Source organism: Asterias amurensis, chromosome 22, assembly GCF_032118995.1.
Source record: "Asterias amurensis chromosome 22, ASM3211899v1".
NCBI lineage: Eukaryota > Metazoa > Echinodermata > Asteroidea > Forcipulatida > Asteriidae > Asterias > Asterias amurensis.
This window is the reverse complement of record NC_092669.1, coordinates 1,934,461-1,946,805: the sequence shown is the minus strand read 5'-3', so window position 1 is coordinate 1,946,805 and position 12,345 is coordinate 1,934,461. Positions and strand designations below refer to the sequence as shown.

The 12,345-nt window shown below is 39.8% G+C and overlaps 1 protein-coding gene across 3 annotated transcripts in view; it reads left to right on the top strand.

Moving 5' to 3' along the window:
* The window catches only part of LOC139953866 (paired box protein Pax-6-like), a 106,358-nt gene that overhangs the window by 82,325 nt on the left and 11,688 nt on the right, over nt 1-12,345 (top strand). For all 3 annotated transcript variants that reach the window (XM_071953456.1, XM_071953453.1, XM_071953455.1), the window contains one exon: nt 9,551-9,670. In XM_071953456.1, coding sequence (XP_071809557.1) covers nt 9,551-9,670 — 120 coding nt within the window. The remainder of the gene's footprint in view (nt 1-9,550; nt 9,671-12,345) is intronic.

The window sequence follows — 12,345 nt, the reverse complement described above, 5'->3', positions numbered from 1 at the left end:
CCCACTCTTTCCTTCTCATCCACTCCTTTCCATTCCCAATCATGAAATCTCACCATTTCTCATCGGGGCCGGATGTAGCCGGGATTTTCAAAATTGCCCACCAGCAGGAATCGTTGAATAATCTCCAGTATAGACCGTCAAGACACGCATTTAAGCGCACTCGACCGTCAGTAATGTTTCCTTCTTTTGGCGGGTGGGGGCCGCGCGGCGCGCGCTTCCCTGATTGGACGCGATGCAATGCCTTCTTCCTAAAAAATAAAAAATAAAACCTCTTGTATACATTCCAAGAAACTATAAAAAGCAACAATTTAAAAAGAATTATTTTGTGGCTCTTTCGGAGCGTGGCTCTTCCTGTTTTCAGACCCTTCCAGGAAACTGACAAAATTACGAATCTGAAGTTCGTTGGTGTAATCTCGAGAGATTTGGTATCTGTGCTGCGGACTCTCCGATTGCTCTGTTGATAATGAACCCGCGTCTGTCCATTACTGTTTCGAGATTTCATAATAACTATCACCAATGTGCTATCTGTACTTATTTGTGTATAATGCACTAGAGGCGTCAGAAGTCCTGAGTGGATACTTCATTGCCTTGGGTTATTGTATACCATTGTTCTATTTGTAATTAAAAGGTAGGGTTCATACTTTGGTCATACTTTTGTCGAAAGCCCACTTGTCGTAAAAAAAAATGTAATTTTAGTAAGCATTCTGCAAAATGATAACAGTAAGGGTTGTGGTAATATAATGCACATGTATAATTGAATAGGATTTAAAACTTTGCACCGCGTATAGGAATACAATCCGTAAAGGCTTACAACATCATGAGTTGCTTTGAGGGTTGTAATGGTTTTTAGAAGAACTTCTGGTGTACAAAGAAGCGACGTTTCGATCAGTAAGCTCTTGCGTCTTCAAGAGAAATTTGTACACTTAAAATCACGCACACAACATTAATTGGTGTTTTCATTATTCGCACTTAATGTTACCCGACACATACACAAAATAACAAACCTGTGTATTGTTTGAAGCTTTGCATGGTGTGGAGAAATAGGAAGAAACTATAAATAAATAGTAAACTTGCGGGTACAGCCATGTGTAAATCTCTTTTTGTGTGGGTGTTGGCTCTGAAAAGAGCCGGTTTGGTCTCGACGTTTCGAACAGCATACTCTGTTCGTCTTCAGGAGAAGTGAAGTGTATAGCCTCAATCGGCCATCACACAAAAAGTCTTGTTTAGAGAGAAACAAAGCTGACGGTGCAATCTCCACAAAGTGTAAGATTTGGACCGTGTACAAATCGTGCCTGCAGGGATTCCAAGCTCTTTTGTAAACATGTGATGTCACAAGTCGCATCGTCTTCACTTTTAGTCGTACCAATGTTGTGCTCATCTTTTAAGATTGATTAAAACAAAATCCCCGATAATAAAACGAAACCTGTATTTTTGTTCGCCGGAGGGTTTCATGTCTATCTGCAGAATGGAAAGAATATTATCCCAGATCGTAAACCTTAAGTACCGAAAATCATGTCATTTACGTCGTCTCTACACCAGAGTATGAACGCTAAACCCTTCCGTGTTTCAAGCCGAGTTCAAGGTTGACCGGAAACTGGGCAAACTTCAATGAGCGCCTATAAAAATCGAGTTTAAACCGTTCCACTCGTTATTGTGCGTTGTTGCTTATCACCCGTGCCCATTTTCAGCAAGCCTGTATAAGCATAAAACCTTGCTAAGCACAGAAATGTCATTCTTAACAGCAACTGGTTTATCAGCCAAAATTCAATGAAGTTTACATTGTTGCAACTGGTACCCACTCATGTTTTGCTAAGCAAATCAATTCGCTAAGCAGTATTTTATGCATTTGGGCCCTGGGATACATAGGGTCCTATATTCTGAAGTCTTTCGAATTGTTCGCAAAGAAAACCATGTTTTTTTGTTTCTTGTCGAAGCGTGATTATATTAAAAAGTGAACTGGATTTTTTTTTAATGCAGAGCAACAGTTTGTAAAAGTCTTTTTTTTTCACACGTTTTTTTGACAATGGTCATTAGTGTCTGCTTCGTTAGACTTCAATTATTGAGCGTGGACTTGGCCCTGATATAGTGGGGCTCGACGCGCCGGCACCACCGCCAACCTTGCCCTTATACGACTTGGTATAGTAGTGTGGAACCAACCCGTAGTGCAATTTTTACAAGTTAATTTTACATCCGGCATACTATAATTGCTGACGTCTATTCCTCAAAATTGTTCTCGGAGTTATGTGTGCCACGATAAGGTTATTGCAGCCTTGGTCTCTATAGTGTTTTGTCGACTTTTGTACACAACTATGTTTTACTCCTCACAAAATATGATGGCAATTTTGAATTTGCTTTAAATGATTTGGGTACTTTTTGTAACACAAAACACAAGGTCAACAGATTTACATTAAACTTACACCGTTTGAAGATAATTTTAGATAGCTTACCTTAAAATATTACTCGCTGGGGTGCTGTAGTTTTTGAGAAATGAGTAAAACAATGTCATGAAATAAAAAACGTTTTTACATGCTAAAATAATGTTCGTCTTTATACATTCAGTATTTTCCTGCAAGGTATGTAGGTCTACGTTTGAATTATGAGACCTACTCCTTTTACAAAGCACCATGGTTTAATTGTTTACAAGGTGATGTACACCCTTTCTGTCTAGGGGGGAAATAAACACTTTTCTTTTCGTTTTTGTTTGGTAAACTTTTGGTTCGTCAATCATTGAAGTGTATACGTTCGCTGTCACGAGGCATTTTGTGCAATTTTTAGAAAGTTTTAAATACTTTTTTACTCTTAAAACATATGATTCTTAAAGTTCACATGTCTTGTTATTGTGTAGCCTTCGGGGTTTTAATGTATTTTTGTAATTTCAATGTTTTTTTATACTCGCAAACCAAAGTGAACTTCACTGTATATGTGTATATACATAATATGTGACAATAAAAGGTATTATATCCATATTTCGGCTGTGGATTCGAATCTCCCTTTCAGATTACAACAGAAATTCGCCAAAAACGGAGCAAGGAGATGCAGAGCTTCTACGAGCGCACCTGTAGAACACACTGGGCTCTGTTTCCCGATCTCTGTCTCAATCCCTCACCTCACGATCCCTCCACCAAATGTGATCATCCACCTTTTGATTTAGTAACCCAAACGCAATCATTATGGACCCGTTGTCCCCATACACCCTGTCCTGTGTGTTAATGAGTTCATTACAACCACAGCACTGTACACAAATGGGGCGTTCGTGTGGACAAAATCACACAACAACGTAACAGAGAAAGAGAGCGGCCGCGGGTTGCAATTATAGTGGGGCAATTCGCCTCTGAACACAGGCGAGCAAACTTTGTCCGTGCGCGCTCGGGCGAAAGGTTCCCGGAGATTCGGTACGTGTTGGAACTTGTAGAAAAAAAGGGGAAATGACTGCTGTGTTGCGATTGAGGAACTCTGCTCGTGGAATACATTTTCCAATTATAGGTCGGCTTTGGTATTGGCTAGAAGATGGTGTTATTTTGCAGTGAAATGGAAACTGTTCATTGGAGATTTGATGAAGGTTCTGTGAGAAGGGATTCGTGCTGTGAATTCGTAATGAATTCAAATTGACTTTGTTTTCGTCTCTCTTGCCTTTTTACTGTCTTGCCCGACAGATTGAGTTTGATTCACACAACTTAGTTTTTCAAGAAGAACGAAAAAGAAAAGAAGCTCAAAGCTTTAAAGCAATCGAGTTCAGACTTTGGAAGACTGTCGAACCTTTTGGGAGCCTTTGGACCGAAACAAAATTGTTTAGATCCACGAGTTCAAACGTTTGTGGACTTCCACAGTCTTTTGCATCCGGGTCGGTTGGCCTAAATGACCTTCCTCCTCCCCTCCTTTGCAATTTATCGCAGTGACACCCAACTCCAAAATAAAGCAGTTGGTACTCGGCAATAGAGGAGTTGCAAGAGAAAAACAGATAAAGACAACCGGTACACCACCCTTGACATCGTAAGTTACAAGATGTCTTACCGTTGTTGAGACATACTTATTAGGTGGTGTGCCTGAAAGTGCTTCTTGTCATCCTTTTGATGAGCAAATTACATATTAACCCAGTTTTGACGGGAAGTATTTGCATCGGCCATCATTCTCCACTGAGCGTGCAGACGATCGTTCGCATGGTTGAGATTTTGTAACATGCTTTCACACGTGGTCAGGTCCCCCCAAGTCAGTCACTTGCTTCACCATCATGTTATCACTCACTTGAAACATGTAACCGAGATGTTGATGGTGTATGAAGAAGACACCATCATGCCACATTTTACAATAATTTTTGTATTTTAGGGTGACAGACACCTCTGTTTGACCTTCCATTCGAAGTTCTTCATCTCACCCTTGCTCTATGATCTCTCCTGGGGTTTTCTAAACTCGGTGACCATGTTCAGAAACATCTATGTTGAGATAATCCCTCGTGATCTACACTTTATGGTGGGGTTTGTGTATATAGAGGTCGGGTGAGGAACATACACTTGTAGGGTTGTCGGGACTTAGGGTGTCTAAACATTTGAACGTAGTACTAGTAGGAATGAACATAGGGATGTAGGAACAGAAGTGTTTCAACAGTTATCTAGTGCAATGTAGGCTAGTTATAATATAACACTGTTCTGTAATACGAGTTTTGTCGGCAAATGATATACTTTTGAGTTTTGGAAGACTTGTGTTGCAGGCCTACAGTGAACATTTAAATCCCTTAATACGCTACCTCTTTTAGTTGGCGTGTAAAGTTTGAACAGAACTTGTATTACGCGCGTAATACCCGTAGTTATAAAGCACACAGTCATCGTTGCAGATACCCGACCATGCATATACAAAAGGCACACGATTTGTATAGGTGTTGGTAATTCTTAATAAGGCAGGCTGGATATCAAGACTAACACAAAGATCGCGAGAGAAAAACCTTGAGTTAAGAAGGAAGCTTTATAGCAGGCGATCATATAATAATATGATCTCTGTATATGAGAACTGATTATTAGTAAATAGTACGGTGGAGTGAATGAGAGGGAGCGGTGTTGTGTGGGCTTACCGCCCGGGGTGGGAGCACCGCCGGCCCTGCGGCCAGTCACAAAGGCTCTCGGTCTACAATTATATTTATTGCGTGCGGGGATGACTTGGGACTGCGATGCTAGAAGGGAGGAAGGGGGGAATAAAAACCCTCCGGATATATTCGAGAAGAAGAAGAAAGAAAAAAAAAGAGCCATCTGATATTCATGAACGATGAAGGTGCACGGCGGCGTGCACAAGCGTGGCCCCAGGGGGAGGAACTCTGCAAGGTGGAAGAGTCTTGGCTGATCAATAGTACCATTGCCATGCTGCGGGCTCAAGGTCACATTACCGCTCAGTCCCATCAGCATTGCGCGATCAGAGAACGATGCCGCGCGTGCGGCTTCTTGAAAACAACTTTGCATCCCATTCTCCTCTTTCCTCCTCCTCTCTCTCTCCAACTCCCACACCATCCACCTTTACCCTCTTCATGTTCTTCTCTCCTCTTGGCTTTCTCCAGGAAGATGCAGCGGAAGTTGTAAGGAAGGTTTATTAATAATGACTTCTACATCAGTCGATTTCAATTTTTAATGTGTTTGTGTTTAGTTCGCACTCTGTACTATGTCTGAATTTAAATTGATTGGCGTGACCTTTAAACAAATGGAAGGTGTATTTAAAATGCAAACGAAAAAAGTAAATACAGAAGCCACTCATTCCACACAATATCTAAAAATGTTTGGTCGCTCTTTATAATTTAAAGTGAGTGCCCTTCTTGTCTGCCTGTTCTCACACAAAACAAAATGTTCACTATAATATTAGCACTCTTAGTAATTTTGTGCCCTAATCGTGACGTAACAATGTTTAATATTGGTCTGAAGCCAGTATCAAATGAAAAAATTAAAACTCTAATAAATATCACTTTTTTTTTGGCTTGTGTCTGAGATATAATTATAACAACGAGCAATCAATCGCTTAATCCTGAAACTCAGTCTGACGTCTGCGCATGCCCTGCAGCATTGCGCCCTCAAACGCCCAAAGGTGCTTCTCGTATTAGCCAATCAAATCAATGTAATCCCTTTGATCAGATTGCTTAACCCGTGCCCCAACATCGCAGTAGAACAAAGGTTAATCCTCAAAGCTACTAAATTCCTCTAATCCCCGAATGAACTCGCGATAATCAAAGTCTACTCTTAATCCGATCACGTCTCGCGGTGTTTTACTTGTTCTCGTGAGGCTTTGGTGGTGTCGACCTCGTTTAATCGACGTTTGGCCTACATTATTACGACCTATGGTTGCCGTGTGTTCCTTATCTCTGTCCTCCAGTGTAACCAAAAGCAATTCAATTTGATCTCAATTTAGTTTTGAGGTTTTTTAATAGTTTGTACAAGAGAAGTATTCGTTGTTGCCTTCAGTGAAACGCAAAATGGTTTGGTAGGCATAATTTATAGATTGCAAAAAATGATTCTAAATTAAGTTATAATGTCGTGTGCTGCCGGTACATTTTAAAGACGAGAACGTATGTCTCTTCAACCAAAACAACTGCGTTTTTTAATCCTTAAGAGCGCGGGTTACACTATTCAGTCATGACACATTGTTGTTTACTTCAGAAAGTAGAAATAGCTGTTGCAAACAAATAACCAACAAAATGGACCGATGGCATAAATGTAAATGATAGTTAATGGCCTCACGTTTCGACACTCGCCGAGTCTTTCTCAAAGAAATCAACTGTTTTCTCCAAAGTGCAATTCTTTTGGGAAGTCAAAGTCATTGATATCCTAAACTGGACCTTTCGATTATTATCCTCTTTTTTCTTTATTCTTTAATAGGCTAGAAAATACTTTCACCCATACACTTTGTGCACAAAATTGTACACTATACCCATGCACATCTACCCAGATATAGCATCACATGTGTTAAAATAACACCAGTGTAATTGTTTTGGCAACAATTTATATTATTTTAACACCCTTTGCGTAAATTGTGATTCCCTCTTCGTTTTATATAATTATGTGACAACACCCATGGTGCCAGTTTTAACGCCCCAGTTCTAGCAGTGTAGTGCTTTGTATTGTGACATCACACTTTGCTTAACAATTAAGATTGAGATCAATTAAGATAAATCTGATCTCTTCGTGTAATGGTCCCCAGGTTCTCCTAAACCGAAAACATGTGACTGTTGACAAACAGTGGCTCGACGTGCAGGTGAACTGTAAGTGGCCTTCAAAAATCTGCAGAATCACCTCTTTGAAATTCTCAATTATTTGAGCTTTGAATTCAGTCTATTTGCTTGAAGTGATACATCAGGGACGAAATTATATTGCGGCTGATGAAGCGTGACGTCATTTAACCAATTATCATATCACCCTTCTGGCACACAATGGCAGCTGACGACAGCTCAAAAGACAACCCACTATGGCGCAGCTATGGTGTCGGAAATAGATTCCTTTTAGGTAGGATCGCTTGAAACAGAGTACTTTATGACCACCTATAAAATTTAGTCTGGGACAGTGGCGTGACTTTGAGGCGTGACGGCCTCTAGTCTATTATAACCTAAAGCAATCGACCTCCACCAGTAAAGCAATGAAAAGACACAACTCGTAAAGTTCGGCAAGCCAATACACTGAGTAATTGCTCTGCCAGTAGAAACGATCGTTCCAAAACCACATTCAAATATATTTATTGGCAAACTCGTCACCTTTACCGAGGAGAACGCGACTTGTTGTTGGACGATCAATCACGAACATGTAACTAGTGTATATAAATAGCGCTCCGTTTGAAAACCCGAAATCCAAGCAACCACGCTGGCTATGGGCTTTGTCCCGACGCGCCCGGTCTTTTCTAGACACAAGTGAAGCCAATTTAACACCTAGAGCTACACTATTAAAATATCATTGTTCCCGCCAAATGAAAAATATCCGGCTTTTGTTCGGCCGACAATTGTTGTTGACTTGATCAAATTTGAGGCAAATCTATTGCACAATGTCAACCCCCGAAATTCCCTTCGCCACCAACAACAGCACCATAAGAAAAACCGCTCTGCCCTCTTCGACACAAAAGAACGGGTGACTGTACTATATTGAACCGGTGGGGGCGTTGTTCAAATGCATAATGTCGTTCAACCCGTCCGGTCGACCAATTCAAACTGGCGTTTCATTTTCTTTAAGATTCACGGAGAAACACAAGTGTCGATTGGATAGTTTCAATGATGTATTTGGAGAGGGAATTGCACAAACATGTTATCTCTTTCAAAACACAGTACTATAAATATTATGTCCGAGTCCAATTAATTAAATAGGTAATTTTCTAACATTATAAGCAACCGAATTCATCCATTACATAAACTTCTTCCCTATCATTATGGATTTTCCCACTTTGGAGTCCTGCTCACATTCACCCAATCAAACGCCAACAAAAGAAACATTTTATTTCAACTTTTTAATTTCCCATTTTTGTCTGCAACCCCAAAACATCACGTCACGCCTCGCTCTCCCTCGTGTGCAACATTCAACTTTTCAACCTTACAATTACCAAAAATTAAGTTCATATCCAATTCCCGATTATCAATATAAAGAATCGCTCCATTTGTTATCCTCATGCGGCTTTTGTGGCTCAACATGCCGCGCTGAGTCCCCATTTTTGTCTGATCAATTGAGGGTGAAGCGTTTTTTGTTGTGAACGGGTTTCAAATAAATTCACAACATACAGTACGTTCAAAACAACCGACTATATACTCCGTTAGAAGAATGTGTTTATCGCCAGCCAACTCATCAAACAAAGCCTTTTTTCAAACTCGCACCAAACGAACTTGTATTGTGAGAAGTCAATTCCTTCAATGAAGGGGGAACAATCTCAGCCAGAGAAGTATTCCACAAGGACTGTGACCTCTAGTGAAGTTTGCCCAGAGGTTATCCAAGTCGAGGATACACACACCACCTTCCGTTGAAAAACACCAACAGAAACCCTGGGTCGATACCCTCAAAGGACTACAACTACACCGGTCCCGCCGACTATACCAACGCCGTCAAAAAGTACCCGTTGCAGACGGCAGGTCCCATCACAACCATGGCCCACCAGACCCAAATAAGTTCGTGGCGTTTGTACACAAATCGTGATGCTTCGGGGGACTATGCTTTCAGAAACGGCAGCGAAGTGGCGCAAGATCGCTCCGGTAGATAAGAGCTCATTTTCCACCCTCTTTTATAGTCCCCCAACTTTAGTTTTTTTCCCCTTTTCGGTTAGGGGCAGCTGCATAATCGACCATCCATATACGCAAGGCACAACAAATTGAATTTAGTGCGAATTAAGTTTTTGTTGAGATCATTTTTACAGTTATTATGAGGAGTTGTTCAAATCATTTTCCTCCTTTAGTTCAGAAGCAACAAATCTGTTTCCCGCTCTTTTTTATTTAGAGGCATTTTCGTCTGCTTCTCTTTCTTTCCACCCATCGCCCCTGAATATGTATAAAAGACAATCAATCTGTTAATTGCTATGCCTCAACACACCAACATGGCGTTCTTGTGTGCTTATCCAGGTGACGGGGACCTCAAGGATGATGATAGCGAGGAGGCACAGGCTAGGCTGAGATTGAAGAGGAAGCTCCAGAGAAACAGGACCTCATTCACGGCACAACAAATAGAAGAACTGGAAAAAGGTAAGCTGTGTAGATATTAGCTTGACATCGATTACATGTTCTTTCCAGCAATATTGATACTAAAAATATTGATCGATCAGTGTATAACATTATTGTACAGTTGTAAAACTCCTATGGCTAGTTCTGTTTTGTTATTACTGTTACTCTTTCTTCAAATAAAACAATCAAAGCTACATTTTCAAGGTTTTACGTCATCAAAACCAACAAGAAAAACCGTTTGGGAAGACAGTTTATCTCTAACTATGTGATACATGACCGTTTGGTAAAAATAAAATGGTCAACAATTTTTTATTTTTCATTTTATTTCCCTTATTTCTTAGATGGTTTCCTTGTCTAAATGTTTGCATTCTTTCGAAATTTAGACTTGTTGACACCTCGGTTTAAAAGAACAAGTTCAATTGAAATGACTTTGGTGTTTTCGAATGGTGTACGGTCAGTTTATAAAGGAAGTGTCACTTTACTTGCCATTGCTGAGTTTGTCAACCTTTAGCTTCAATTTCTAACTTAGGAAATAATTTTACACAAATAACAACTGCCCAAAATTGCCATTCCCATCCCATGCCATGTCATTCTACATTATTCCAACCCATCTGCACGCAAACATTGTACAACTCCGGCCAACACACACCACCGTCCCCCTTTGATCACCGTTTTTCACCGGGCCCAAAGTCGCCTCTCCCCCGGTCGGATAATGAGGAACGAATACCATTTTGTCACGTACGCCCGTACTTTTTGTATAACTCTCTACCTTCCCCGTGCTTTTGAAATAAACTGCCAAGGACGAAATAATTTTCTGTTTAAAAAATTAAGGTGGTGACTGTTGCTGCATGCACGCAGACACAAACACCCACACACAAATGCAAAGACCAGGTGGTTTGGTTGAATATAGACATGTTCGTGACCCATCTTGTGTTTTTATCACAAAGTTTGCCATAATTTTCCCGTTGTTTTGACAAATTTACGAAGCATGCTATTTCTCTTCAAATTAAGGCGACAACTGTTGCTGCGAAAATAATAGAAAAATAACAATAAAACATGCATTGGACAGATGGCTTGGTTGAATACGAAATGTGTTCGATGTTTTTGTTTTTACTACGAAATGTTTCAATTTTCTATCATTCTTTCTGTGACTGCTTTCATTTCTTCATTTTAAGAGAAAAATTTCACTCTTCCACAAGAGTTTGTCAAAAATGATGTCATTCTGCACTAAGGGGTTCAATGACATTGGAGTAATGTGCTGTTTTTGAAGTTAGCATTAACAAAAATTGTTGTTTTTTGTCTGCACAGCTACCAACTCCCCCTTATTCTACAAAAAAAATCCAGAATATAAAACAAAAACAATATTTCCATGTTCTGATAAACATTTCACTTACTCTGCTGCACCTTTCCTACTGTTATTTAGTTTCATTGGTGTATTCTGATTTAATGTAAATATATCATTTTGTATGATGCTTGAACACATTTTTTGTCAAATGGAAATAAATGTTGCTGAATTGAATTGAACTTAATTTACACAACTCCCATGGAAATGCCGATGTTGATTGTAAATCTTAAAATGTCCCTGATTGCAAGACGCAAAAGTTGGCAGCTCTGCAATAATATATGGAAAATTAACTGCCCAATTAAGTCTACTCAGTTTGGGGTTCGAATCCCGCTCGAGTGATTTGCATCTGGATTTTGTTCCACTCATATTATTATTATTATTCATGGACATCATTTTTTCTAAATAAAAACACGAGCTGAATCGGATATGGAGTCTGCTGTTTCAGTGAGCGCGATGCGACCAACAAGTGCCTATATATAGGCCTACACAATTGTTGATAAACAAAATAATTTGTCCAATGGAATTAAGACGGGTGCATTTCGTGCGTGTTTTATCTCCTCAAACAGTCATAGAAATCGTACTCGGTGTTGAGAAATTAAATGGCGGTGACTCGCCGCTATAACCCAATCATCGTCATTACAAATAAGCGATATGGTATACGACGAGGGGATGTGACGAGAAAAAGAGAGAAAGCACGTTGCATCAATGTCACGACGATGAGGCGTGCTCTTGACGCACGACGACTTATTTTACCATAGACCAACCTCCATGCTTAATTCGTAGTTTTCGAAATACTGGATGATTTGTAAAAATGATGGCATGTTTTGAAGGCTCTCGCAGAGAGTGAATAATAAATATAAAAATAATAGCAGAAAATAATAATCAATGAAACATAACTTAATGGCAGTGGACACTATTAGTAATTACACAAAATAATTATTAGCATTAACCCTCGCTTGCTAACGAGTGATGGGGAGAGGTTGATAGTATAAAACATTGTGAGAAACGGCTCCCTCTGAAGTGCCATAGTTTTCGAGAAAGAGGTACTTTTCCTAGAATTTGATTTCGAGACCTCAGATTTAGAATTTGAGGTCTCGAAATCAAGCATCTGAAAGCACACAACTTATTGTAACAAGGGTGTTTTTTCTTTCATTGTTATCTCGCATCTTCGATGACCGATTAAGCTCAAATTTTCGCAGGTTTGTTATTATTTGTATGCATATATTGAGTTACAGCAAGTGTGAAGACTAGTCTTTGACAATTACCAATAGTGTCCAGTGTCTTTAATTTGTAGTTTTCCAAATACTGGATGATCTGTTAAAATGATGTCTTATTTTGAAGGCTCTCGCAG